Source organism: Manis pentadactyla, chromosome 5 (genome assembly GCF_030020395.1).
Source record: "Manis pentadactyla isolate mManPen7 chromosome 5, mManPen7.hap1, whole genome shotgun sequence".
Taxonomy (NCBI): domain Eukaryota; kingdom Metazoa; phylum Chordata; class Mammalia; order Pholidota; family Manidae; genus Manis; species Manis pentadactyla.
The window spans coordinates 165,303,045-165,330,823 of NC_080023.1; the positions used below are offsets into that span (position 1 = coordinate 165,303,045).

A 27,779-nucleotide genomic window follows, 5' to 3' on the forward strand; every position below is an offset into this window, starting at 1 on the left:
AAATGAGGTGATGCATGTCCTCCGTCTGGCCCAGTGTTCAGCGGAAAGGACACGTATGACTTCCCAGCATCAGTGCCAGACACCAAGAAGTCGCCCTGAAGTTTTCAAAGCACCACAGTGCTCCATCAGTGGAGTCTGGTGGACCTTTAGAAAATGGCTCTGTGAGGCTGTGGGCAAATATCTTTACCTCTCAGAACCTCAGATTCTACATCTGTGAAGTGGGAATGTTGTGCAAAAAACCAAAATTAAACCGAGTAAATTTGAAGCTCTAATGGGCTTTACAAAGCAACTCATGAATGAGCCAGCACCTCAACAGAGAGTTAGAGATGTTCCAAAGAGGTGTCCAAAACCAGAGGCTTTTATAGGAAGGAGGATGGGGCAAGGAATTATTAGCAAAAGAAAAGACAGTCGGGAGCAGGGTTTTATCATGCAGATTAGCTCAAGGGAGCGGATCAGGACATTTCAGATTGACTGCTAAAAGGTCACATTCCTGGGATAGGTGGAAACTAATTCTGTTTGCTGTTGTGGGGGGCAAATGACTCCATTTGGGGGTAGTTGTTTCTCTTTTTAAACAGTTGCAAGGAGCTAACTCAGAAAATAAACATAAATGCAACAATGAATATTGTAGGAGCAACTCAATAAATCTGTTGCCTCCTGTAGAAGTCCCCTGCCCAAACTGACCCTCAGGGGAGACACTGAGGTCCAGGCTGGGGTGAAGCGCTCCCCGGGACACTGCGCTGGGGCAAAGGGCTCCTGATACCTGCCGGGGAACAGCAGAGACGAAATCTCTGGCCTCAGCTTTGCCACCTCTGGAAGGCGAGGGCTGGACTGACCTCTGGTTTCCAGCCAGGCTCTGGGCTCTCAGGGACCCCGGTTGGGGTCAAGGCTAAGCTCACACGGCTCCAGGACCATCTTTTCTAATTCGACTAGACCATCTTCCTTTCACTCATCGAGGGTCCACAGAAGACTGAGAGTCTGAGTTACTGCTACTCAAATGCGTGAAAGCTCCTGATCGCTGTTCAAGGGTCCTGGCTGCTCAGACCATCTGGGTTGGGGATCTCTTGCCACACCCCTGCCCCTGCAGACCCTCCTCATCCCTGCCTGGGTTACGACTGGCTCACCTGCTTGGCAGGGGACGAGTGCACGGGACCGGCGACCCCACCCCATCCCCATCCCGCTGCAGCCTGGGCCTTGGATGCTGGCTCCGTTGGCAGTTAAAGTCCCCCCGGTTGTCTAATTTAATCACATCTGTGTGCTCGGTGACTCTATAAATAATTTTTAGTGCGACATAACCATTATTTCACTAATTGCTTCGCACGCACCCCTGGCCTGTGAGATAAATTAAAGTTTGCTGAGTCAGCCCCTTTGGTGGCTGCCGCTTTGGGGCTTGGGAGGTGCAGCCCAATCACAGGGCTGTTCCCCTCCCTGCCAGCCTCAACGGGAGTGGCACCGGAGTGGAAGGAGTGAGGAGGAAAGGGGAGAAGGGGGCTCTACCGGTGGCCACGTACAGTTGTACAAGGTGTATCACGTCATTCATGAGTAAGTAGGGGTCAAGGGGGCAAGTCGGGACAGAAATCCAGCCCATGCGATGCTTCATCCCTCTGTGTCCCCTGATGTGGGATCTTGCTGACCCAAGAAAAATAGGCACCTTTTTCGTAATCTGCACAAACATGCTCTGTGGACTAGTAGACCGGAACTAATACGCCCCAGCAGGTTGTTAGGGAACCCCTGTCAGAGCGGAAGCAAGGCAGCATGTACCTGAAAGATGCCTCTCACATTGTCAATAGCTTGGAGACTGGTTTCCAGGTCTGAGGCTGAGTGACCTTGGGCAAGTCACATCCCCGCTCTGGGTCATAATGTTTCCACAGTTTATCAAGCGCTAATCACATCTAAGGCTAGGCCTTGAACCCAAGTCACTGGCTCTAGACTCTGTGTTCTAGCATATTCCAAAATCAGTAGAGGTGGCTTGAAATAAGGTTCCTGTGGTCAGGCACTCTAGGCAAGCAGCGGTTAAATAAGGGCTTTTTCTGCAGGACTTTCAGAAGTAGCCTGTAGCATGTTCTCAAGAGCGTGACTCTCAGAGAGGGCAGGAGATGGTGCAATTTTTCCTGAATGCATTTGGCCATGGAATTCTTTATTTTAGGGCTCTTGTTCTTGCTGGGACCCTAGTGTCCATCTCTGGACTTATTAGAGACCCTTTTGCCAAATGTGGCTCAAACTCAGGCCTGTTCATCCTCAAGGGCTGAAGGGAGACGCTGAAGGAAGGAGGGAAGTAAAAGAGTGCCTTCTAAAGTGTGAATGGCCAAAAAAACGATAAAAGCGGGGGTGTGACTGTTCTCCGTCTCCTTCGCTCAGGTGCAGGGCTGGGACGGTGACGGCGTGTCCGCAGGCTCTGCTGGGTGAATGCTCACCTTGGATCAGGACCTGTCCTTGGGGCCTTTCACGCATTGTTCCTGACTGGTAATGCTCACAGCTCTATGAGAAGCAGGTACTATCCTGGTTTATGAATGAGGAAACCAAGGTTCAGAGAAGTGATGCGCTTACCCAAGGTCACACAGCTAGATTTGAACCCAGAGCTGACTCCAGAACTTGTTTTTGCAATAAAGTCCATTCCTGATTTATTGGCTCCTATGCTACCACCTTATCCTCCCCTCCTCCCTTTCAGACAGGGTGATAAAGTGGATTATTAAGGATTGCTAGCAATAGGCGGACCATCAATCCATGGTCCTATCACTTGCTATATGTTAGCAGTGACAAGCGCAGCTGTCTGTCAAGTGTCTGCCGTGCTCCTGGCATTGGGCTGGCTGCTTTGGACCCGTTACTTTCCCCACTGAGTCCTCACCCACACTAGCTTCAGAGATGTGGAGACGGAGGCAGGGAGAATTCTAGTGACCTGTTCAAACATGTGCAATGAAGAAACAAGTGGCCAAAGTTGATGTGATTCCAGACGTTATTTCCCAGGATCCTTGGGTCACTGTAAAAATCCAAGGCCCCAAATAGCCAGCCCCAGTCTGGGAGGAGTGGGCTGTCTCCTCCTTGGCTCCAGGGTCTGACACACCAGCTCCCTTGGCAGTAGCTGCCACTGAGCTGTCCCCAAGGCGAGTCATGAGCCTTTGGGCCTCTCCTGCCCCGCCTGGCCCCTGCCGGCCCCTCAGCCCCTGGGCCCTGTCCTTGCTGCCTGGCACACCATTACTGCCTGGGAAACACTGAAGAATGATGACAGCACTCTGGGCCTGGCTCCTCCAAGGTCCCTGTTTAACATCCAGGGAGGCCGGAAGGAGGCAGCAGGAGAGCAGGGAGTGAAGTGACCGCTGACACATTGATGCAGGGAGCTGTTTATGCCGGAGCCTCCTGTGGAAGGCTGCCTCTGGAAGGCAGGCTCAGCCAGTCTGCTTCCCTCCCCCTGTCATCCTGTCATCCTGGCTGCCAGGGGTACAGTGACCTCCCCCAGGCTGATCCGCTCTCCCTGGGCGAGTCCACTGCCACCAGTCACATCCATGCTCCTGAGGGTGGCATTCAAGGCCCCCCACATCTGGCATCAGTCTTCCCCTCTCTCCAGCCTCACCCCTTGCTTGTCCATTAAAAATTTTTAAAAAAATATTTATCGATTACCTATGTGTCCGGCAATGTTCTAGGTACTAAAGATACAACAAAGAACAAAACAGATAAAAATCTCTGCCTTCCTGGGAGGAATCGACAGTAAGCAAGTTAACAAGTAAATGTGCAATGGCCAGGCAGAGAGCTTTCAAGGAAAAAAAACAATAACAAAAAATCCTAGACTCCCCCAAGGAATTTATAGACAGAATTCAGGAGTCAGTGAAGTTGAAGGGGGGAAAAATCGCACTTTTATTTCACTAACCTCTAACTGAAACACAGCATTCCTCTCCAGTTATAAATGTTGGCAACACACCATGGTAGCATTAGCATGGCTGTGACTTTGTCACCAGCAGAAATCAGTTATTTCCTATTCCTATCATATTATAGTTGTTGCAGACATTTCAAAATATCACTGACACTCATCACTGCTTCAGAATTGTGGTAGTTAATAGAGCTGCTGCTAGCTTCATTATGTAATGCATTAATAAAGCAGCACATACAGTACTCTATCACACATCTGTTTTTGTAAATATTTTGAAAACCCTATTTCAGTATAATTGGCTTCCTTGGTAATTCTATGTATTTTCTTCTATGTGTTTTTAACACATTGTTCTGGGAAGAAGTTCCATTGGCTTCACCAGATGCCAAGAGGTCCGAGGCCCCAAACGAGTTAACTCCCAGAGCACAGGAGGGGGTTTAGGTAGAATGGTCAGGAGGGCCTCTAGGGAAGTGATATGTGAGCGGCAACCTGAAGGAGGCCCACAAGCTGCCACATGAATGTTCTGAGTAACATTCCTTCTGGGCTGAGCGAACTGCAAGTTTAAGGGCTCCAGAGTGGAAAGCAGCCTGGAGGCCAGAGCGCCGCAGCAAAGTGACTGTCGACAGAGGGGAAGGTGGAGAGGAAAGGGGCCGCATCAAGCAAGGCCTCACAGGCCTTGGGTAGGACTTGGGTTTCGATCTGAGTGACATGGAAGCTACTGCAGGGTGTTGAGCGGGAGTGGTGTATTCTGATTTCTCAGTTTGGGGTCACTTTGAACACTGGGCTGAGAATGGAGCACTGAGCAGTGAATCAGAGGGGGAGCAGGGAAGCCAGGTGCAAGGCCCCTGTGGTCATCCAGGGGAAATATGACGGTGGCTCAGACCAGGGTGGAGTGGGAGATGTGGTCCCGTGCCAGAGAGGCTAGACCAACGGGACTTGATGCACTGCACCGTGGGCTTTCACGCCTCTGTGTTTTAGCTTATGCTCTTCCCTGCGACACACCTTCCTGCTGTATCAACCCTCACCCCTGATTCTCCTCTGACTCTCCACACATCCACGGCTGAGGCTGTTAGTTGTCTACTCTTTATCTGATCCCTCCTTCTTCCTCACTAAAAGATCCCCAGTAGTATCTGTAGGAGTTATGTGTCCATCTTAAAAGCCACACATCCCAGCTTCCTTTGCAGCTAGGGGTTGCCATGGAGACAGGACAGGACGCCATTGGGTGGGGCCTCCAGAACAGACTTTCTATACAAGGTGAACTCATCCTTTTGCCCATCTTCCTCCTCGAGCATGGGCATGACGGTTGGAGCCCCATCCCCAAACAGCTTGTTTGAGACCATGAAGCAAGGATGTCACAGTCCCATCAACTCTGAGATCCTTGAATGCTGAAGCTCTATAGAAATTTCTCTTTATCAGATAAACAAAACCTTAATGGATTCAAGCCATTATAGTTGTATCTCTGGTATCAGCAGCAGAACCCAACTGCCTACTGGATGTCTCCACGTGAATAACGCAGGCCCCTCAGACTCTGCTGCGGGGCCTGCCAGCTTTCTCTCAAGGAACTTCTTGTTTGGGAACCCAGACAAAGAGAACAGTGTAAGATCTGTGCCCATCCACACAGGTTCCCACCCACCCGTCTGCCCATCCATCCTTCTCTTTGTGCGTCCATCTGTCTGACAAACTTTTATCAAGCGTCTACTATGCACTAGGCCCTGTGCTAGACACAGGAACTAGAGATGCAAATGATGTATTTCATTTGATGCCCATTTGCTCCTGTAAGCATGGAACATCTCTGGAAGGATACATCAGACCCTGGCAATCAGAAGTGCCTCCCCAGAGGGAGACTGGGCACACAGGAGACATGGGTATTTATTCCTTTTGAACCCTTAGAATGTGTACCATGTGTATGTATTCACTATTTAAACACTTTTTAATTAAAAATGTATACATTTCGTCTGGATTTTCACAATTTGCCTTGCTCCTAAAAGGATTTGGGGCAATTTATAAGACTTCACAGAGATGAATAGATGTGGCCCTGCTGTCAGAAAGTTGACGAGTTGACAGTCTCGTGGGGAAGTGAGATGAGTAAACAATGCTAATACCAGGACCACATGGTGGGGTCTCAAAGGACCTCTGTGGTATCACTCAGCCACAGCCCCTGAGCAATGACCTTGCACAGCCACTATCATTTCACCACTGGCTGGGTTTGGAAACCAGGGTGCCCGACCCTGGCATTTAAATGGCCAAGACTCCCTCCCCACAAGTCCAGGCGCTTCTGTGAGCTGAACCCCAAGTCACTGAGCCACACTTGTGTCCACACGCCCAGGTCCAGGCTGGCTGGGGGAGCTTGGACCCTCCTTAAGCGTGTGCTTGTTCCACACGAGCCCCGTGGGGCCTGCGGACGAATGCACAGAGTACGGGAGGGCGCTCCTGACGTGCTGATGTCCAGGTGGCCACGGGCTCAGGCTAGGAAGCGGGCCTGGGGCTGAGGGAGGGCAGCAGCTGGGATTGCATGGCAGGCGGCCTGGGGAGAGAGAGGGCCAGCCAGGCTGCTTGCAGAATGTCTTTCCAAAGCAGCCTTTTGAAATAGAGCAAGAATAACTTTAAACAATAAGATGCTTCTCTCTCCCCCTCAACTGTTGCCCAGGCAACGCCAGAGTGCTCAACAACTGTTTAGTTTTTTAAGAAACCAAATCTCCCTCTCTTTGGTCAGCTACCGCCAGGAAGATGAAGAGGCGGCGTAGGCGCCCCTCGCGGTCCATTGTGTGGGAACCCGGGTCAGCCGCCTGCAGCAGTGACATTTAAATCTGACGCCACATATTATATATGAACCAGGAGCTGTTCTTGTGACTTGTGCTCCCTTATGGGGGAGGCTACAATCTCCCGCCCCAAACTCCTTGTCTGCTTGTGGCTTTGACAGTTTGGGGGTCAGCAGAGAGGCCACGGTCTGCCTGCAATGTAGCTGGTGGCTTTGTGCGTGTCGGGGGTGATCTGTCCCCAACTCTCTGCGCCACTGGCCCAGGAAAGCCCTCTCAGGCCAGGTCATGGAGTCCTCCAACGGCAGTGTTTAGGCCCCAGAGGCTCTCCTGAAGTCCCTGCCTTTGTGGAGCCTTGACCGAGAACACCAGCTGCGCACCTCTTTTACATTTTTCTGCTTGCCAGGCAGATTGATGCCTATTATCTCCGTGGGGCCTCCAACAACCCAGTGAGGGAGGTTTTTGTCATCTCCAGGTTACATACACAGAAGCCAGGTGCAGAGAGCTCTGAAAGGCTAAGGTGCCAGGTACTTTCAAACATAAATTCTTAGGACCATGCAAGCAGGTAGGTGCTACCATCCTTGCTATCATAAGCCCAGGTTGCCAGAAGGGGAAACTGAGGGTGCAGGGGTTAACATGCCAGCCAAGGGGTATGGCAGGATTTGCACTCGGGCCAGCCCAGTGCAGAGCCCGTGACCCTGTGTCTCATCCCAGACTGCCCTGGTGAGGCTCTGTGCCCTGGGGGGACAGAAGGGCAGATCTTTCCCAGCTCCCGGGATCTGGCCAATGTGTTCTAGAGGGGTGATCGCCCCCCAGTTTGCCGCCACGGAAGGAAAGCGATGAGCTTTAGCAATACGAAGTTCTGGTTTCTGGGTCCTTAGGCAAGTCAAAGAAGTGCTTAAAACCTCACTTTGCGTATCTGTAAAATGGAAGCATGGTTGTGAAGAAGATAATATTGAGAGCTGCCCCTTAGGACATGCTGGGCAGTGTTGTAAATACTTTACATAAATTACCTCATTTAATCATTTCAGTGGCTCCAGACAGGCATTGTCCTTACCTCTATTTTCAGAGGAAGAACAGGAGCCCCAGCGAGGTGGAGCCGCTGGTCCAAAATCATGGCTAAAAATTAGAGCTAAGAACAAAGCCAGAGGGACTGGTCCTGGCACATAGTAGGTTCAAAGCAGGTGTTGGCTCGAATCTCTCATGAAGATAAATAGAGGGGCTTCTGTCTCCTGGGAAACAAAACATGGGAGAAAGTTAAATTTAGAAGAGCCAAACCAGGTTAGAACAAGCCCCCTTATCCAGCTCAGCCACAAAATCAGGACAGGAAATTGGCTTCAGCCACCATAGAAACCCACAAGCAGTGCCTCTCCCTTCTGAGATGAGAAAGGCAGCTGCAGGGAGGGAGGTCTCGGCTGTGGGGCGGGTGGGCGGCTCCTCGGCCTGCACTGAGGGAGGCCCACACCTGGGACAGGGGACCCTGCCCTCCATGGGAGCCCCCAGGGCCGTACCGAGTCCCTAGCAGTGACAGGGAACACAGGCCAGGGAGAAGCTGCCGTGGTGCCGGATAACGTCTCTGGGCAGACACCTCCCTTCTTCCCTCTGGCCCTTCTTCTCTGAGGAAACTGGCGCTGTTCACTCCCCACCTCCCGCCTCCACCAGACGAGGTCCCTGTCCCTTCATCCAGCCCCCACCCCCATATCTTAGCACTGCTAAATGGCAAGCCCAGAGGTGCGGTGACAGGAGGGGCCGGGGTAATGAACCCCTATTGGCTTTCTTCACAAGATCACTGCCTTAATTTATGAGGCCTGAGTGAGTCTCATTTCCCCAGTGCGCATTGAGTAATTAACTATTAATAAAAGCATTACTGAGTTAACCATGAGGGCATGTTTAATTCATGGGGCAGCCCTGGAACAGGACGGGAGGCTTTGGCTCAGTGGGGGATTCCTCCCAGAGCAAAATACTGCCAGTGGGATGCTGCTCCTGACAGACCCTCAGTCCCCTGAGGTGGGCCATTCTTTTCGCCCCTAACCAGGGGGCCCAATCCCAGAGCAGAGTGAGACTGCAGGCATCCCGGCCAGAGGGCCTGGGGAGGTTGGGGGAGGCCCCTTGCGGCCCAAAGGTGGGTACAGTGGGCAGCTCCCCTAGCCTCTGGGAGCCTATTTCTCATCTGGAAAGTGGGATGGCTGGTGACACTGTCCCAGGGGTGGCCTTAGGAGGAGAAGAAGTCAAGGATGGGAAAGGATGTGGTAAATGACCTGATGCTCTTCACCCATATGGAATTATCTTTAGCACCTTCCCCTCTCCCGGCTCCCCCGCCCCATAGATTCAGGCAATTGTTGATTGTTAGTCAGGGGAGGGGAAATACCCATCTGCTTGTTTAAGAACCTGGTGAAACAATTCCTACCAGGTTAGCTCCTGGGGACCTGTGGGGTTTTCAAATGAGGGAGCCCCTCTTACCCCCTTATCCAGATGCATCTCTGGCCAGTCACAAGTAGTGCTCAAACCCAGCCTTGCGCTCACCCCTCTGTGTCTTTGCACCTGCTCCTTCCCTTGCCTGGTGTACCTTTCTTTTTTCTTCTTGGCAACTCCTGTTAAGTCTTCAGGACTCAGTTCAAAAGGGTCAGTTCCTCCTAAGAATCTTTGCCCTCCTCCTGCCCCAGGTAGAATTTGCTGCTTCCTTTTCTGTCTCTCCCATATATTCTTCTATTATGGCATCTATCCACCCACCCATCCATCATCCATCTACCATCCGTCCATCATCCATCCATCCACTCATTCATATTTATCGAACACCAATAGTGTACATCTCTGATCATGCTGTTTTGAAATTTTGGACAAGTCTGGCTTTCCCTAGACCAACAGTTCTTAGGCTTTGGGGATCAAGAAAAATGCACATGTGCATATACATGTCAGATGCTGCTTTCCTCCCTCAGGGACCCCTGAGGGGTCATCCATGAAGCCAGGCTGTGGATCTTGGGTATGGTGGGTTGCTCAGACCGCCCACTGGAATGAAAGCCTGAGCCCCCAGCTGCTGGGGGCATGGCTGGGAGACAGTGCTCAGCCATCACATCATCCTTCTTTGGAGATTGACTTGATTCAAAGAAAATGCCTCACCCCCGCCTCATGCTTCCTTCCAGCGTTATGCCCACTTCCAATGACAGATTGAGGCGATGGCCCAGACCTTGCACCCCAACTCGGGACAAGTCTGAAGGCTCATCCCAGCTCGAGAGCTCCCCATGGGGTTGACTGAAGCCTTTGTTGGGATTGCCTCACAGCTCAACTTCTCCCTCTGCCAAAACCTATGTCCTTTGCCTGCCTTCCACGGGTGTTTTTCCCAAGACCACTTCTAAACAACCTTCTATGCTCCAATCTCCACCCGAGTCTAATCCTCGGGGAACCCACGGGATTAAAAAGCCTTCAAAAGTTCCTTGAGAACATCAACTCTTTTAATGACTTCTCTACTAACAGCTCCCATGGGCAGGGCACATTGATGGTGCTTCAGAAATATTTATTGAATGCATTTTAATGCCTTTTTTCCTGGTTCTTTATTCTGTCCCTCTCTTGTCCCAGCAGGAGAATTCTTACGAGACATCCAGGAGAGAGAGAGAGAGCCCTCCCAGCAGGATGTCAGCGGGACTATTTCTGGGAAATGTACAAGTTGCCAACAAAACTATAACTAACTAGGGGAACAGAAGTCAAGCTAATTGGTCACTACTAAGCAGGGGCAAAGGGGCTTAACTGATGTCAGAGCTGTGTGGTTAGGGCAAAGGCTCAACGGGGTGACTGGGAGACTGGAGGCTGGCAGTAATGGGTGGTGGTGGTGATGGTGGGACAGCCTTTTCCTACAGGGCAAATCATTTAAAGTTCAACAGGTCCCAGAACCTGGAACATCTTGAGTTTCCATTACTGGAAATTCCTTCCCATGACAAATATCTATTCTCTCTACTGTGCCAGGCAACAGAGCAAGGATGGGGGCCAGGGCTCCTCCTCTGACTGACTTTGTCACTCCGGAAAGTTATATCCTCATGCTGTTATTTACTGAATGGTAATTACTATGTGCCCAGCACCATGCTGCTTTACATACACAATTTTACTTTATTCTCACAATAGGTTCATTAGGAGATATGTATTATTATTCCTTCTTTATAGACAAGGAAACAGGCTCAGAGACCAGTAACTTGCCTAAGACACAGAGCCCATCATAGGGCCAAAAGGAGATGCTAGTCCATGTCTGCTGGGGCTGGGTTCCTAGCCACTTACATGTGTAACCTCTGTTTGTTTCCACATCTGTGAAAGAGCTAAAATCAATTCCTACTGCACTGGGTTGTTAGGGATTAAACAACCTATATGAGAGGCCTAGAGGGTGCCTAGTGAATGTCCACTCTGTTTTCCTTGGCATTCTTTTGTCCCCTGCTTACCTCTTTCCTGGGCTGGAAGGACGGTCCCATTTGCCATCTCTGCAAGGACCAACATTTCTATCCCAAGTCCAGCAGTGTCTGGCAGGCAGCCAACACTCACCTAACACTTTTGACCCAAATGGATGATCTGAGAGGGCCCTCAGGTGTCTGGACTGTAAATTGGGGACCTGAAGAGTCCATCATCAGTCTGTGATGCAGAAAGACCACTCTCTTTGTGCCATGTGACACTACTCTTAAGCCACTCAGATTTTCAGTTTTTTCTCAGCAGAATGGAGCACAAATGAAAGTGGCCTTCTGAGCCCCCAAGGTAGAGCAAGGTACCAGAATGGAGATGAAGGTACACAGGCCCTGCCAGGCTCCTCCTGTCCCTTCCACAGGTAAACTGCAGCTCATTCACATCCCCACCACGGCCCCAACTGCAGACATCCTTGTATATTAGGCATTAACCTCCCTTCCACCATTGGCTCGAGAGGCGGTGGGTGTGTAAGCACTTAAAACTACAACCTATAGGGAACCTCCTTCCCTCCTCTACAGAAGGCCTGGAGCTGGAGGCTCTGTGGTGACAGAAGCCACAGCTTTGGAGAGACAGGTCACATCCTCAGCTTCCTTCAACCTGTGCAAGCACCAAGTTGCCATGGTGATGCTGCAGCCCTGAGATGCACTGGCTGCAGATGGCATGGGTGCTCCTAGGGCTCAATGCCCAGGATGGGAGCTGTCTGGTCTGGGAGGCCAGTTGACTGGGTGGGCGGGTGGAGGAGAGGCAGCCCTCCTCTAGGTTGGGCTGGTAATTGCCGCTAAGTGAGGTGCTGACATTGAACCCAACATGCTAGCGGTGAGGGCCTGCTCTGCACCCTGTAATTACTGCACCAGACAGCAGCATTTGCTCCCTGCCCAGAGAGAGGAACACGGTGCGGGGAGCAGGCAAGAAGCTCTCAACCACCTGAGTCAGTGGGGCTCTGGCAGGCTCTCCCAGCTGCCCAGCCTGTCTAGCAGAGGCAGGGAGGCCCCAGCCCCTCCTTTCTGTTGCCTCTTCCCATGCCATCCAATGTGGAACATGAGCTTTCTTTAATCCTGGCCTCTGAGCTTGCAGTACCCACGGGCGGCAGAGGTGCAGGAACCAGATAAGGCACCACCTCAGGGGTCCCACCTTCATTTGTGAAGCAAGTCTGTGTCGCAAAGCTAACCTGGAGGCAGATCTTGCTTCTAATTCCTCTTGAGCAGAGGCTTCTGAGGATTTCAGGCTAGTCACTGCCCCTCCTGGACCTCAGTTTCCCTAGCTGTTTCTGTTTCTGTGTCTGTGGAGGCCCTCCTACTACTACTACTACGTCAGACAGGCTTGAGTAGCTGCAACAGGGGCCATTATGTCCCCCAACGGAAAAGATTTACTGTCTGGACCTTTACAGAAAAAGTCTGCAGACCTGTTTCTAAAGTGTTAATGTTCTCCTAGGCTTAGCGGAATGAAATTTTGTGGCTCCAATCTGACTAGCACAGCTCACAGCAAGCTGGTCCTGGTTCCCACTTGCAGACACCACGTCCTCGTCCAAAACCCCTGGCCTGGATTTGGATAGTGGTGGTGGGGTGGGGTAGATCTGGGAGTCGCCACGTGGTGCAATGGCGCCACCTGCTGCGAGTGCCCAAAAGCACCTCTACCCCACCTGGCAGCCCCTCTCCCCACAGGGGGAGCCCGCTGCCGGAGCAGGCCAGGCCTCAGAACCAGAGCACATCAGAGCGGGGCTCTCGCCCCCTCCTTCTCCATTTTATAAAGACTGTGTCCAAGGCAGGTGAGCAGAAGGCCCAGGTCTCCGAGGCCCATAAACCTTTCCATCTATGTTCTGCAAATACACATGTAGGCACACAGACCTGGCTGTGAATCCTAGCTCTGCCACTCATTTAAGGTCTTGGTTCCATGGTTGAAAGGATTTTCAAAATAAACACTTATAGAACATATTTAATCTGTTACCAGTATTGACTTAATCTTCAGAACAACTCTGAGATAATTATTTCCCCATTTCACATGAAAAAACTGGTACAGAAAAGTTAGGCAATTTGCTTAGGGTTACATAGCTAGTGTGAGTCAGGATCCAAATCCAGGCTGTGAAAGCACTGATGTCCAGAATATGGTACTCAGTACGTACTGATTTTTTTCCTGCCCACAGGTGTAATGGGGCCCCAAGAAAGAACACTGGGCTCGAACAGGAGCACAAGAGATGTGGGAGACCTGCAGTATGACCAGTCATCTGAAGAAGGCCCCAGGCAGGAGAGGGGAGAGGCCAGGCCTGCACTACCCCCTCCCTGCCCCAACACCTCCAGGCAACACGAGGTGGCCAGTGGACCGTAAAACCTTTATTTCCAAACTACAAATGTATCTGCTGTCTGAGAAAAGACACTCTCCAGGTGATGCGGCCCCAGCCTCTCCATCTCCCTTTCCCAACTGCACTGCAGTCCAAACCCAGTCCCCTCAGAAACCTGTTACCCCTCTGAAATCACAATCTTGGCTATCAGAAGCCGGCAAGCATGCGAGGACAGCCTACTCCCTCTGCCCGCTGACTGGCACAGCTTAGGCCCTGCTCCAGCCAGCTCTGAGGCTGGCCTGGTGCTCACCCTTGTCTGACCAGCTCCCTGCCCTAGCCCCACCCTGTGGTCAGGCACTGTCCCTGGCTCAGCCCAGGAGTCTCCTGGCCCACTGCTCCCCAGCTGCTGTGAGAGGTCACCTAGGTCCCCAAGCTGCCATCAGGTGTGAGGGCTAGGGAGTGGCCTGCTTCCAAGCTGGCCTCCTGGCTGGTCACTGCTGCCCCTGGGCCACAAAGTACTCCTCCTCCTCCTCATTGCCACCTTCTTCCGGCTGGCTACTCCGGAGCAGCAGCTCCAGGTCGGGGTTGGAGCCCAGTCCCTTCAAGGGTTTAGGGCTGCCATCACCTGGGGATAAAGAGAGACCAGTTACAGACCCAATGATGGTTTTTTTGGTGTGCCCTGATGAGAGTGTGTGCTGAGTATGCAGGCCCCCACCCCTCGCTCCCTGGAGATGAAGCCACCTTCTTTAATTAGAAGAATAGCCAACACAGAGGTGGCTGAACTGGGCAGACAGCCACCAGGCTGGAACTGCTTTGGGGAAGTTGAGCGCCACCTGCGTCTTCCTGGCAGGGCTGGGCTGAGGGGAAATCAGAGGGGCTAAGAGTCATGGGGAGAATGTCATCAGCAAACAGGCCTCCAGGAGGGGCTCCAGGTTACCTCTGGAGTGCAGGGCTTTGAGGGCAACGTGCAGGGATATTCCCGAGAGGCAGAGGGCGAAGCCCAGCCAGTTCAGGAGGCTGATCTGATCACCCAGCAGATGAGCTGCCAACAGCAAAGTGCAGACTTCCTGTGGGCAGAGGAGCAGGGAAGGGTGAGCAGGAGGAGGGAGTTGGAAGGGCGGTGTACTGGACACACCCAGGGGGTACAGCCAAACATGCCCAAACGCCTAGGCCTGGGCAGCCTGGCCTGCAGCGCTAAGCTCAGAGGACCAGCCTGCCTGTAACACTTTCCTCCCTTTGTGTTACTGAGATGCAACAGAGATGCTTTTTGCAGAATTTTGTCAGGATCAGACAGGCAAACCCAACAGGGTTGGGAGCCTCTGGGCACCCAGCCCACATGAATGAAGGACAGCAGCCCTTCCAGAAGGTGTCTCTGGAAGGAGAGCCCTCAGTTGCCATGGAGAATGCAGCATCCACTGGGCTCTATAGGACACACACTGGTCACAGGCTCACTGTACACGGGGGCTGCACGTGAGACCAGTGAGACAATTCACTCTGAGAACCAGAGCTTATGCCTCATTACTTGGTTGGCAACAAGAGGACCCCTGGTGAGACCTTTGCTTCTGGTTTTAGGCACCAGTAGCAGTGTCACGTGGTCAGAGAGAACACTCCCACCACGGCCCTGAGCAGCAAGGAGGCGGATGGTATAGGTGGAGGAGCGGCGGGAGGCAGGACAAGAGTGCTGCTGGGCGGCAGCAAGGGCAGGTGGGCAAACACAGGGCACTCACGTCGGACCATCCCAGGCTGTTCCCATTGCAGAACAGACACTGCCCATCAACCACGCACTCTTTACTGAGGAGTCTATTTGGGGGTTTCTCAACCTGTGGCCCCAGGGAACTGCCAAATGATCAGAGTTGGCATCTGTGGTAGAATGTAGATGTGTTCCAGGACTAGAGGAGTCAGACCTGGCTTTGCACCCCGATTGGGCCACCTCCCAGCTGCGTATCCCGGGGGAGGAGCAGCCTTTTATGTCTGTTTCCTGATCTGTGAACAGGGACGACCATTCCCACCTCCAGGGCAGCAGTGATGAGGGGAGGAAACAGACTAAAGTGTGGTACTCAGCCCCCTAACTAGGTACTTCCATCTCTCTTCTGCTGGGCCCCGGGGTGGAGGAGCTGGGACAGAAGCTGCCACTGAGAATTACCCTTAGGGGCCTCCCCTGAGACAGGCCTGGCTTCACCTCTGAGTCTGTACCTTAAAAATGCCGGCAATGGAGAGAGTGAGGCTGGAGGTTCTAGAGACCAGGAGGAACTCAGAGAAGCCCAAACCAAAGGCGAGAATCCCGCCAAGGAAGAGGCTCCCAAGCACTCGCAGGAGTAGCCCTGTGTCCTGGAAACGGAAGATTTTCTCAGATGTAGACAAATGGAGACCTGAAAGCAAGGGGGGAGAGAGCGGGAGGCCATGGCCTGGGTGTGCCTGCCAAGGGGCCACGGAGCAGCTGTGCGCACTCACAGAGCACCTGCTGTGGCTCGGAGGAGGATGGGAGGTGCTGGAGAACCGCACGCAGACAGCCCGAGACTGGGGGGGAAGCGGCGACGGGAGCCCGAGGGCCCTGGGCCAGCGCAAGCCAGAGCTCTCACGGGGAGCACAAGGGGGGCTTCTGAGCCTCGGGGCTGCGGAGAAAACCTGCGGAAGCACCTGCTCCTCCGGTGTTTACTGACCATCCCCAGGGAGCAGCAGCAGCGGACAGCAGCTTCACTGGCTTTTGCGGCTGTGGTGACTAGCAGGCCAGAGAGGGGCCTGCCAATCAAGTGGACTGTCGACACCCTGGGCCACTAGAGAAGTCCCTTGTTCTAAATTGCAAGTGGGCCACCTATAAGCTGGGACAAAACTCCATCCTTACAAGCATTCTCCATTTTAATCCAGGTCTTGTTATTTCACAGCTATGGGGCTTGGCCGAGACACACCCCCTTTTTGGATTAGTTTCCCCACTGCTAAACTGAGAGAACCGGCACCAGACTGGTGTTTCTCAGATCGTATCATCTGCCGCCCATGCTCAAAGGCTAAACACATGCACACACCAATATATGGCAAAAGCTTAGCCCCTGTTCCCAGAGACACCCACACAGGCATCCACACACCAAATTTTGCTTAGACGTTCAGAGGCTTCCTGGCCCTCCAACGCTGTCCATCTGAGAGGATGATCCCTTGGGCCCTGCTTTCAGGAAAGGTCCCTGGGTTATTAGCAGGGTGGGAAGGTCAGCCCCAAGCTAGGCACAATAGAGACACCTGTGGGAGCTAGAGGCTGGCCAAGGACTTTGAGATTTTTGGAAGGAAGCACCAAAGAAATGGAGAGTGACAATCCCTCCTAGGCAATGTAGGACATCTTGCCTGGTGCTGGGCTCAGCAGTACTGCAAAGGCCCCGGCAGAGTGAAGGGAATTCAGGGAAGAGCAACATAAGTAATGAAGGCGCTTGGGGGATTAATTTAACAGAAGAGATTAAAGGAGCTAAATCCACGCAGCTTTGCTAAGTGGCGACTACTAGGGGCTTTGGGATGAGGGTTCAGAGCGATAGGGGTGCTGCAAACACCCTGGGGGGAGGGAGCGTGCTGTTTGCCACGGCCAGCGTAAGGAAGGAATGGGGAGATGCTAAAAAGGAAAACCATGAGGCTGCAGAACAGAAGTTTCCTGGACAACGGGGCTGCAGAATAATTTTCTCGGAGAGGTTTGAGATGCTTCACTGCTCAAAGTTAAAAGGATGTAGGACAGAATTCTCTGTAACGACCCCGAGGACAGATGGGACTCTGGGAGGGAGGATAAACAGACAGGAGACAAAGACTAACCCTAAAACACTGGAGGATGGAAGGTGGCATTGCACCTCCAAGCCCAGACTATAGTCCCTGCCTCTCCTCGGTCTCTCGGAGATGGGAGTAGAGATGACGGCGGCAGGGAACTGCTCGCCTGCCCACGCTCCTGTGCACCGCCCCCAGCTCCCCACCCAAGAAATGCACACTCAGCCAATCTGGCGCCCACCGACAGTCTGAACCTACTATTTCCTTTTCCTGGGACGCCCGGCCCCTATCAGCCTGTCAAAATCCCATTCATCCTCCAAAATGCATTGTCTGGGGAGCCTTTTTGACTTGCTTTCCCCAGTATCTAAAACAATTCATGCCTCTCTGCTCCTTCTAATAGACAGAACACAAAATGGTTAAGAGAAGGGACTCGAGCCAGCCTCTGGGTCTGAACCCAGGCTCGTTTAGGAGCAGGAGCCCTTGGACCAGGTTATCTTTGCTACTCTCTACCTCAGTAGCTTTTACCTGTAAGAGGAAAAAAAAAAAATGCTGCTACATAAGGCATGGGGCTGTATTAAAAGGGTTAGTATGTTTAAAATGATTAGAACAACCCTGGCATTCCTTTTGGGTTATACACATTCCCTGTCATCACTGTCTGCTCTAGTTTATAGACACTTTCTGTGCAGCATTTATCATGCTGGACTGTAGCCACTTGGTTTAAGTGTCTGTCAGGCCCCCAAACCAGGACCTGCCTGAGGAGGAACCACATCACTGATTTTGGTAACCTCTGAAGCTACCACAGGGCTGGGCTCAAGGCAGGGACTGGGGATCTGTTGTCCTAAGGTGCTCACACAGTGGATGACCCGACGTACCTTCAAATACGGCAAAGAGAGGGAAAAGCCCCAGAAACATGAGTGGCTGCAAGTGGAACATGGTGTCAATGGGGTTCTGGAGCCCTGCAGAATGGGATAGAATGGGACATGTGTGAGTTGTCAGGCCCTGCCTAGCCTGCTTCCACCTGGTGCCGGGGCCCCTCTCTCACCAAGTTCCGCCTTCTGCAGGAGCATCTGGGTGAGGGTCCAGCGAATTCCACCAATGAACGAGGCCCCCAATACCAAGGCAAAGCCCTCCACGTTGAACTGCGTGGACTTATAGGTGAACATGAAGAGGCCCCCAGCAATGAGGAGGACCACCAGGACCAGCGCTGCACGCTGTCAGGATGGGGAGCAGTTGTAAATAACCTGGGGTTCTCAAGTTCATACCTGAGGCTTGGGGGTGAGTAGGCATATTGGCTGCCCCTGGGGCAAGAAACCCTTCTCCTCCCCGGCCCTGGGGGTCCCAGCCAGCTCCTTCCCTGGGCTGTTTAGCTGGCATGTACCCAACATCCCCACTTGGTCTAAAATAGGAAGTGCCTTCCTATGGCTGTCCTAGGCCCCCAGGTGGTCCCACCGCCATCCCTGGACCCAGCAAACAAAGGGCTGCGGCCACGCAGTAGGGTACCTCCAGGACCCCGTTCCTGAACCCTCTTCTCCCTTGCCCATTATTTTGGTTGTTACCCCTGCCACTTCAGCAGTGTCCTGTCCTAGGTCCTTCCTCACCCACCTGGGCTGGGGTTGTCTCCTCTATCACACAAAGTGACAAACCACTGCTCAGACTCCCCTTTTTATTCTTAGCATCTATGGGGCTAAGAGGGACATAAAGGAGCTGGGGCCTCACCAGCTCCTCCAGCTTGAAGATCAGAGAGAAGATCAAGATGAAGAGGACAGCTGAGGATTTGGTCATTGTGTACCTGGAAGCGAGAATTCCCCACAATGCACCGCTGCAGCCAGGCACTCAGGCCACCACCAAGAAACGAGCCCGCAGCACAATCAGGGGTCTGGAAACGGGGAAGCTGGGGGGGACGCCTGACGGAAACTGGCTCTGCTCAGGGCAGCAGGGCAATCTGGGCACAAAAGACCAAAGGGAGGCAGCCTGAGTCATCTGGGCTGATATGTGACCTTTAATTGGAAAAACTCTGTGACTAAGAGGCCTCTGATTATCAGCAGAGAGAAAAGACTGCAGGTCTGACACTGAGCTCACCGAGTCCTATTATTTATGTACTTCTCAGTGGAGACCAAGATAAGGACAGATGAGAAGAGGAGAAAAAGAGAAGGTAGGGACTGCGCTCTCTGAAGCACACTGAGATAAGAAGTAACTGGTGCACCTGGCCCGCCGTGCAGCTGTGTGCCCACTGTGCAGCTGGGTGCACTGCATGACGTCAGTGCCCTTCCACCCTGCCACAACTGTCGCCATTCTGTTTGAGCCCCTGGCTTCCCTGGGATGCCGGGCATGCAGGCACAGGATCCCCTCTGTACCCGGCTTCCTGAAGAGGCTGGTGGCTTCCTGGAGAGTGGCTGGATGTCAGGGAGGAGCCGAGAGAGCAAGGGCTGGTCCCAGAGAGGGTGGAGCAGCTGGCCCACACGTGTGGAGAGCCAGCTGGACAGACAGAGCAGGAGCCTGAAGGGAGGTGGCCAAGCGCGGCCGGCACTCACAGTGAGACGGTGATGTAGAGGAAGCTCCAGTTGGACAGGCCCACATCAAGTGCTGTTGCCAGTGCTGTGGAGACAAGGGGCACCCACCAGCCGTGCAGCCAGGGCAGGCCCGAATGGGTGCGGCAGTTGTAAAAACACTTTCGTGAGGCACCCAAGAGTCCCCTGCTTTGCCCTGTGCACCCCGGCTTTCTCCTGGGCCCTTGGGCTTTCCTTTCTATCCAGCAACTGAAGGGTCAACTCCTGGCCAAAAAAAGTGAGGTGGGTCCTGCTACAGTACCAGGGTTGCAGCACATTCTGACTGGCAGGCCAGGGATCGGTTGTGAGGCCTCTCTTGCTCCCACCTGTTTAATATTTTGAATATTCCCCTGATGAGGGGTATTAATCTGACCCTGTTGATTCCCTACTGGGTTCTCTTCAAAGTGGCTCCCGTCTCTCAGGATAAAACACACACTCTTCTCAGAAGACCAGGTTTTGACCCTTACCGCCCTCTCATTTCTTCCACTTCCTCACACCAATGCTGAGTTCTCAGCATCCTGAAACACTTTCAGGTCCCCTTTCAGACCTACACACACACTAAATCTCTCCCAGACGCCGAGAGCCCTCCCCTTCCAGGACTGGCCAGTCCCACTCACTCTCCAGGCCCCTGGCTCAGCCCCACCCAGCTGCCCTGTGGGCTGGGCAGGTTCCCCTCCTCTGTGCTCTGTGGTGACCCCCAAACCCCCTTTGCAGTATGGCAAGGGCAGGGGCCATGTGCTCTGCTCACAACTGTCTCCAGGCCATAGTACATGGCTCAGTGTATGGGTTCGAGGGTGAGGGAAGCACAGGGCCATGGTTGCAGCAGAGACTTTCTGGGTGTGCACCAGGGAATGGGGAGATGGGGTGTGCGGAAGCCACAGAGCAGAGAGGCTGTGAGGCTTCCTTTGTTCTTGGCCCACAGCTTGCCAAGCAACACTCCTCCAGCCTGGACCATCCCCAGAGCCCACCCCACAAGCACACACCTGTCGGAGCTACTCTTCTGAGGTAGTCGGTCCAACTCAGCACCACTCGGGCCCTGTGGCTGGAGCACTGAACCAGTGCCCTGGACAGGGCGGAGAACAGGAAGATCACAGCCAGGTGCAGCATCGTCATGAAGAGGGGGAAGTGGAAGCTCTGTACGGAGTGCAAAGCACAAATGCCCAGCAGTTTGCAGGCTGCCCACACCAGGCTCCCTCTCCCCTCCTCACCTCTCTCTGGGAGCAGTGATGCTAATTCTGCGGTTCCTGAGGGCTTTGCACTGTCTGAGGAGCTTTCACCCACATCCTAATCTCTTGGGATGAGAGACTTGGAGGTCACCCAGAGAGCAGGTGGCAGACCAGGCATCAGTTGTACTATGGTGCCATCCCCACCACTGCAATAGGCCTAGCTGCCTGCGCCAGCACCTCCTCATGGCCCATACCCAGGCAGAGCTGGGTGAGCACAGCTGTACCAGGTATTAAAGTTCTGAACAAGTTCTTATAGTTTGGTAAACAGCTGCTGCCCTAAGGCCAAGTTTCCCCAGCTCACCCTCAGAATCTCCCCTTTTCCAATCTGTCCTTGATCTAAACATTTAGGGAGAAGCCCCCTGGCACATCATTACTGGAACTGACTTCCAGTCTGATTAGCTGAAGCCTGTGCCCTCCTGTTGTTAAATACTGGGGGCACTATAGCCACGGCCATGGCCACGTTCCCCAAACCCCCACACAGCAAGGCTTCCGAGTTACCTTTGTCAGCCATTTGTTGTAGAAGGTGATGCCGATGGAGAAGCAGTAGTAGAGCAGGACCAGCCCCAGAGTCAGCACTGCCTTCCACACAAAGGCCACGTCGAGGGCCCACCTCCCCATCCGGGGAAGTTGGACGCCCTCGCTCTGGGTTAGGAGCGGGCAGGCACTTCTCCTGAAGTCGGTGCACAGGAAGAGCCGGCTGAGCTGGGTCACGACTTTCAAGAATGTCTCCTGGCTGGGGGAGTTCTCTTTGCTTCCATGATTTGAGATCATCAACGGAGCCCCAGGTGGAGTCCTCACCTAAGGGGCTGGTGGCCTGAGCTGATCCTCTCCATGATTAACTGGACGCAGGGCTCACAGGTCCCCAGGTCTGAGCTAGAAAGATGAAAAAACAGCTTGGGTGGCTCAGGGCCCCCTGCTATCCCACAGGGTGCAGAGCAGACGTACAGCACAGCAGGGAGGTGCCCCACCTGCACAGTGCCCACAGAACCCCCGTTGTCCATTTCCCTGTCACCTCAAGCTGTTCTCCATCAACTGCCACCAAAGTGACCTTTTAAAAACGCAAATCTGATGTCATACCATGGGTCAGCCCTCCAGTGCTCCTATGATAAAGACCAAAAGCCTTCCGGTGGCTCAGAAGGCCTGCTCCGAACCCTGCTGGACTCCCTGGGGGCAGCTCCAGGCTCTCTGTCCCTAGTCCCATCAGCCACCTTTCAGTTCCCCAAACACACAGACTCTTTCCTGCTACCTGCAGGAACTGAACCCTCTTTCCAACATCATTCCTTTGTCAGCTGATCCTACTTATCTTTTTCACAAATGTCAATTCCTCAGGGACCACCTACTTGCTGGGCTCCCCTGAGATCCAGGCTGCTCTCATGGCTCCCCTACTTTTCCTGCATTGCACTTGCACAAAGCATGATGATTTGAGTGATTTCTGTGTCCCCTGGGAGGCTGTGAGCTCCACAAAGACAGGGACCACTGTGCCCATGTTCGCCTTTTGCCCACCCAGCACACTGGAAGTTCTCCACATGGAAGAGTCAGAGCAGGAGTGAGGGCGCATGACCTTCAGGGGGCTTATCTGGTCTTTAGGGTGTTAAAGATGGGCTGGGAAACCAATACCTACCTTGCCCTAGCCTCTAATGACCACGCTGACAGAGGCGATACCTGCCTTAGGGTTTTGCCAAACCAAACCACTCCCTGCCTCCCTATCCATCCATCCAAACCTAGTGAGTGTCCAGGGCATGCCGGCTCCAGGGAAATGGGGCAGACCGGCTGCAGCCTTATCCCCCCTGCTGCTTCATCTGTATGTTCCTCCTTCCAGCCCCTCCTCGGAGAGGGTCCCTCCCTGCTGAAACACATCTCCTTTTTGAAGCCTTCCTAGGACCATCTGATCAGACGTGCCCTACTTCCCCCACCCAGTCCTTTTGGAAAGGGAGCAATTATATCAGTTTTGCACTCTGGAACCTGGGGTATCATTTCCCCTCCCCCAGAGCAAACAGGAAGCTGGCACAGGCTTTGCCCAGACACTCAAGGGCAGTGGTTCTCTTCAGGGGAACTTTGGAAACCTGTGGTGGTGTTTGGGGGGACTCTCCTAGCTTTTAGTGAGGACTATACAGGGGAGAGTCCACATTAACAAGAATTATTCTGCATCCTGCATGACTTTGACATTCACGAAGGTGAAAGATGTACTCATTAATTACTGGAATCTAGAACCCAACTCTGCTTTACATGTAACACAGAGCAGTTTCTTCATAATTCTGCTATGCACTAAAATTTCCAAGACTACATTTACCATGTATGTTAAAGGGAGACTGAATAGTTTTGATAGAAGGGCACGAGTTCCCATTCTGGAAAAACTACGTCACCTTTAGCAGTGGCATGTGTCGTTTTTGAGCTGTCAATGCAACAGGCTGTTGAGGTTCTATAGAGCAGTGAGAGCACAGAATGTTTCCCTGTGGCTTCCAGTATGGTGCTCAGGAACTTACCTATTGAAACATATCTTACTTTATTATCAATCACTTGTCTTTTATTTCTCTATTATATTTGTGGTTAGGGCATTGACAATTTAAAAAATTATGTATAGGTAGTCTTTAGTAACTGTTCGTTTCATTTTAGGATAATAAAGGGAGCTCTTAAAGAAATATTTGTCATTAAGAAGAGGGGGCTGTATCCAATGGGCTAAGAACCACTGTGCTATGTAGTCTAATGCGGCCAAGTCCTTGCTATGCCTTCCATAAGCTGACCTTGCCCCACTGTGCAACCACCTCTCTGACCCCCACCAGCTGCCTACCTGTCCTTTCTGCTTGGATGGCTGCCACCAGGTATCTAACCCCCAGCCTGCCCAGCCCTAACTCCAGTTTTCCAGGAGTCATCCAGCCTCTGTCCAAATCTGCTCTTCTTCCCACTCCAGCCAGTGGCGCCACCATTCACCTGTTGCTCAGACTAGAAACCGTGTTCTCATCCTTGATTCCCCTCTTTCCCTTAGCCCAAATTCAGTCAACAAATACTGTCACCTCTCTTATAATCCCCCATATCACAGCTCCTGACCTCCCCGCTACCATCCCAGTCATCAGCCTCTCTCCCCGCCACAACACATCAGCTTCCTATTTGGTTCTCTCTGCTTCCCCCTGAGCCTCCCACAGCCTGACTCCTGCTTACACAGCCAGAGTGGGGCTCACAGCCACCAAATCCATGTCTAACGGGCCTCAGGGCCCATACGCTTTCCTCTCTACTAGGGCTTTGCAACCTTGGCAACACTGGAACTTGGGGCCCAATGATTTCAGGGGAGAAGGCCTGTCCTGGGAACTGCAGGGTGGTTAGCAGCATCCCTGGTCTTTAACCTGCTAGATGCCTGTAGCAGCCCTTCCCCCTCATCCCAAGTTGTGACAACCAAAAATGTCACCAGACATTGCCAAATGTCACCTGAAGGGCAAAACTGCTCCCTGCTGAGAATGCCTTACACTGCAAAGGCAACCACAGGGCATGCTGGCACCAAGGCAGCTTCCCCCTAGGGCCCTCTCCCCATGGTTCCTACCATGGCTTCCAGGGGCAATCTGCACCCTGCTGTGGCTCACCTTCTTGGACCTTCCGCTTCTGCAGCTCCTGCTCCAACACTCTGATGCCCTCCCTCCACTGCTCAGACCCTGCCCTTCCTTCCAAGAGCAAGTCCAGGCCCCGCACCTCCAGAAGTCCCTATGACTAGCCCAGCCCACAGGGAGCACTGTCTCAACGTTAGACCTCATGCTCTTATTCAAAAGATTACCTAACACCAAACACAAAATCAGACCAACCTCAGCTAGAAGGGCTCTTGGGAATCATCTAGCCACTTACTCAACATGCATTTATTAAGTATCCCTGTATACCTAGCATTGGAGATAGAGAGAGTAACTGATAAGGTCTCCTCCCTTCTTTTATGATAAGAAAAACCAGGCTTAGATAGGGACATATGTTCTTTTTCAAATCTCACTTGCCCAGGGAAGGAATTTCACATTCTGCCTTATTTTCCCCAGGGGCAGCCTAGCTGGGAGCAATGGCCACACCAGGGTAGAGTTGGTACAGCACCCAGCTCCCCTCAACCTCCCCAACTGTAACATGGGACATACAGCTTAGTGCTCAAAAGTACGGTCTGGAAGTAAGAGACCTGGGACCAAGACATGGCTTTTCTTTACTGCTTTTTGACCCTAAGTTACCTGACCTCTGGACCTCAGTTTCCCCAACTGTAAAGGAGGTAAGATCTGCCTCCTAGGAGTGGAGTCAGTGGCGCCAGGTACCCCACTCAATGCTGGCTCACGGCAGAGGCTTACTACCCTGCTGGCCCCTTACAGCCAAACTTCCCCAGGGCCCCTAATGCCAACCCTACACCCCACCCCCTGAGCTCACTTCAGCCTGTCCCCACTGCTCCACTGAGTCACCACACCCTCCTTCTTGTTGTTCTCTTCAAGGGCCAAGTCTCTGTTCTCAGTGGAGACTAAGAACACAACTGACCACTTCTTCTCCTGGGAAGATCTCTTGGATGCCACACCATACGCTCCTGTTTTTTCTTCTGCTTTTCTGGACTCCTTCTTGGTCTTCTTTGCTGGCTCCTCGTCAACCCAACCTGTAAGAATTGGATGCCGGAGGGCTGGAACCTGGCTTTATCTTCTCATCTGAGTAAGCTCATCCTAACCTACCGACATGCCAGTAGGATAATAGGATAATGTACAATTCTTTACATCAGCCCTAACCTTTTCCACCAGCTCCAGACTACTGTATCTATTTGGTAGCTCCACTCAAGATATCTAATACTTATGATGTCCCAAGCCGATTTCTTGATTCATGCCCTTAACCTATTCCGAAGTCATTAGTTAATACCAGCATAATATACCTGTTTACGTCTGCCTAAACCTCCAAATCAATGATCCAGTCATCCTTGACCACTCCTTCCCTCCACTCTCAAGTCCTGTCCCGTCCGTTCCACCTCCAATACACCTGACCCATCTACTTCTCTTCACCTCTACTCCACCACTACAGTGACCTAGGGACTGCGCGTCTCCTAACCGGTGTCCCGGCTTCCACTTCCCCTCTACAGCCTGCAGTCCACAAAGCAACCAGAGGAATGGCTTACGCACAGAAAGCAGACCATGCCCTCCCTCAAAGGGTTGATCCCAACTCCTCAGCAGGCCCAGGAGGAAGGCCGCCCACCGTCTGATCTCTGCCCACGCCTGCAACCTCACTCTCCCACCACCGGCACAGCACCCGCCACGCCGGCGCTGGCTGTCCGCCAAACACATCGAGCTTGTACCGTCGGCACTTGCTGTTCCTTCCGCACACCTGTGCCTGGCTGAGGTCTCCTCCAGGGCACCCTCCTCGTGGCACCTCCCACCACCCGGCGTCTCCCTGTTTGCCCTTGTGTTTACTGCCCGCCCCCCGCTCCCACCCCACTGCGGGATGCGGCGCGCCCGGCGAGCAGGGCCGGGTCAGCCGGAGTCCCGCCTGAGGGCAGGCCCGGCACGACTCGGGGGCTCTGGAAATGCCGAAGCAGCGCGCGTCGCAGGCGGCCGCGGCGGCGGCGTGTAGAGGCTCCGGCCACCCCATGGCGGGGAGACTGAAGGCCGGGACAGGCAGGAGCCTCGCGTGTCGCGGCGCGGATCCCGCGGGGTCCCCACTCCCCTTCCCAGCTCCAGGTCCCGCCCTCGGGAGCGCGCCGGAGGCCCGCCGCGCGCCGACTCACCTCGGCCGCGAGCGCTCCGGGCCCGGATCCTCTTGCCGGAAGTGCGAGGCTGAGCACCGCCTCGGGAGGGCACTTCCGCCGGAAGCCGCTGGGACGGGCCTGCTGCCCGTGGGGGCGGGGGCGAAGTGGGTTACCAGTCAGCCCAGGCCCCCCCGAGGCGTACCCTCCCTGGGGGCCCGTGGAACCTAGCGCCGAGCACCCCCCAGATGCTGTGGTTGTGTCTCCTGCGCTCAATCAGAGCCTCGCTTTGGAGCCCCAGTGCAGGCCGCAGGGCCCAGGGACCCCAGGCAGCCAGAAGTCACCTGTTTTTCTCTTATTGAAAACATGAAGTATTTGCCTAATTCCAACCCAATGCTGGGCAACCACGGAACCACAAAGATGAAACTCTCATGGGCTTTTTCTTCTGGGAGCTCAAGCCAGCTTGGGAGTGGTACAGTCAGGGGCATTAAATTTTAGGACACAGATCTACAGAAGGTAATATAAACAAACATTTGTGAAACATTTTCTGTGTACATGAAACTTTGTAAGAATGATCTCAGTTTCAGTCTGTTGAGGGGCAGGTGAAGTGTTTCAGAGGAAGTATGTTGGGAGAGAAACCTGGGGCCTGACTTGGAGACCAGTTGTTAATGAGGAGAGTTAACAAAAGCTGTGGTGGAAAAGTAGCCAAGGGGCAGGTTGCAGTGGTCCTGAATGTGCCAGCTGGGGAGTTCAGATCTTCGTCTTACAGGACAGATTAAGAGGCAGGTGCTGCCGACAGGCAGAACGGTTGGGAGGCCAGGGCAGGTGAGAGTCGCAGACTGAGGCCCAGTTTGGGGCTTTCTCCAGCCCCTCCAGGGCTCACTGGCTCTAAGACTGGCTGCAAACATGGATCCTTGCCAAGTGACTCAGCTGCTCCTTGGCCCTTCTGAACAGAAGGTCAAGCCCACAGTATAAGCACTGCATTTTGCAAACCACTGTCACCCTGCCATCACCAGCTGGCATCAGGCAGGCATTAGTTCATCCACTGCTGACCTTGCACCTACAATAGCACCCATTACTGGCCAAGGGCTTGTCAGTCCTCAAGGCTGGTACTTGGACTTTCTATGCCTTTTTAAGGAGCTCGTCTTCACCCCCTTCTCTTAGAGAATGTCTGTTTTCATTATCACCCTCATTCAAGCTTCCCAGCTACCAAGGCTGAGGTTAGGAGCAACAGCATAGAACACCAGCTGGAAGGCTGGGCACTGAACACTGGCAACACACAGGGT

General features: G+C 53.2%; 1 protein-coding gene across 5 annotated transcripts; it reads right to left on the reverse strand.

Annotated features, from left to right (window-relative positions):
* Nucleotides 1-13,356: 13,356 nt before the first annotated feature.
* On the reverse strand, nt 13,357-26,642 carry SLC35C2 (solute carrier family 35 member C2). Of its 5 annotated transcripts, none has more exons than XM_057503045.1 (11): nt 26,536-26,609; nt 25,314-25,422; nt 21,327-21,701; nt 20,586-20,736; nt 19,588-19,651; nt 18,773-18,845; nt 18,099-18,267; nt 17,929-18,012; nt 15,518-15,693; nt 14,262-14,391; nt 13,357-13,949 (listed from the first exon to the last, which is right to left on the reverse strand). In XM_057503045.1, the coding sequence occupies exons 3-11, from the start codon at nt 21,597-21,599 to the stop codon at nt 13,816-13,818; spliced, it is 1,254 nt and encodes a 417-aa protein (XP_057359028.1). In that variant the 5' UTR covers nt 21,600-21,701; nt 25,314-25,422; nt 26,536-26,609; the 3' UTR covers nt 13,357-13,815. The 5 variants fall into 5 exon arrangements, with proteins under 5 accessions (XP_057359028.1, XP_036758001.1, XP_057359029.1 ...); XM_036902106.2 differs by having other exon boundaries at nt 25,311-25,422; XM_057503046.1 differs by lacking the exon at nt 25,314-25,422 and having other exon boundaries at nt 26,536-26,642.
* Between the last annotated feature and the right edge of the window lie 1,137 nt (nt 26,643-27,779).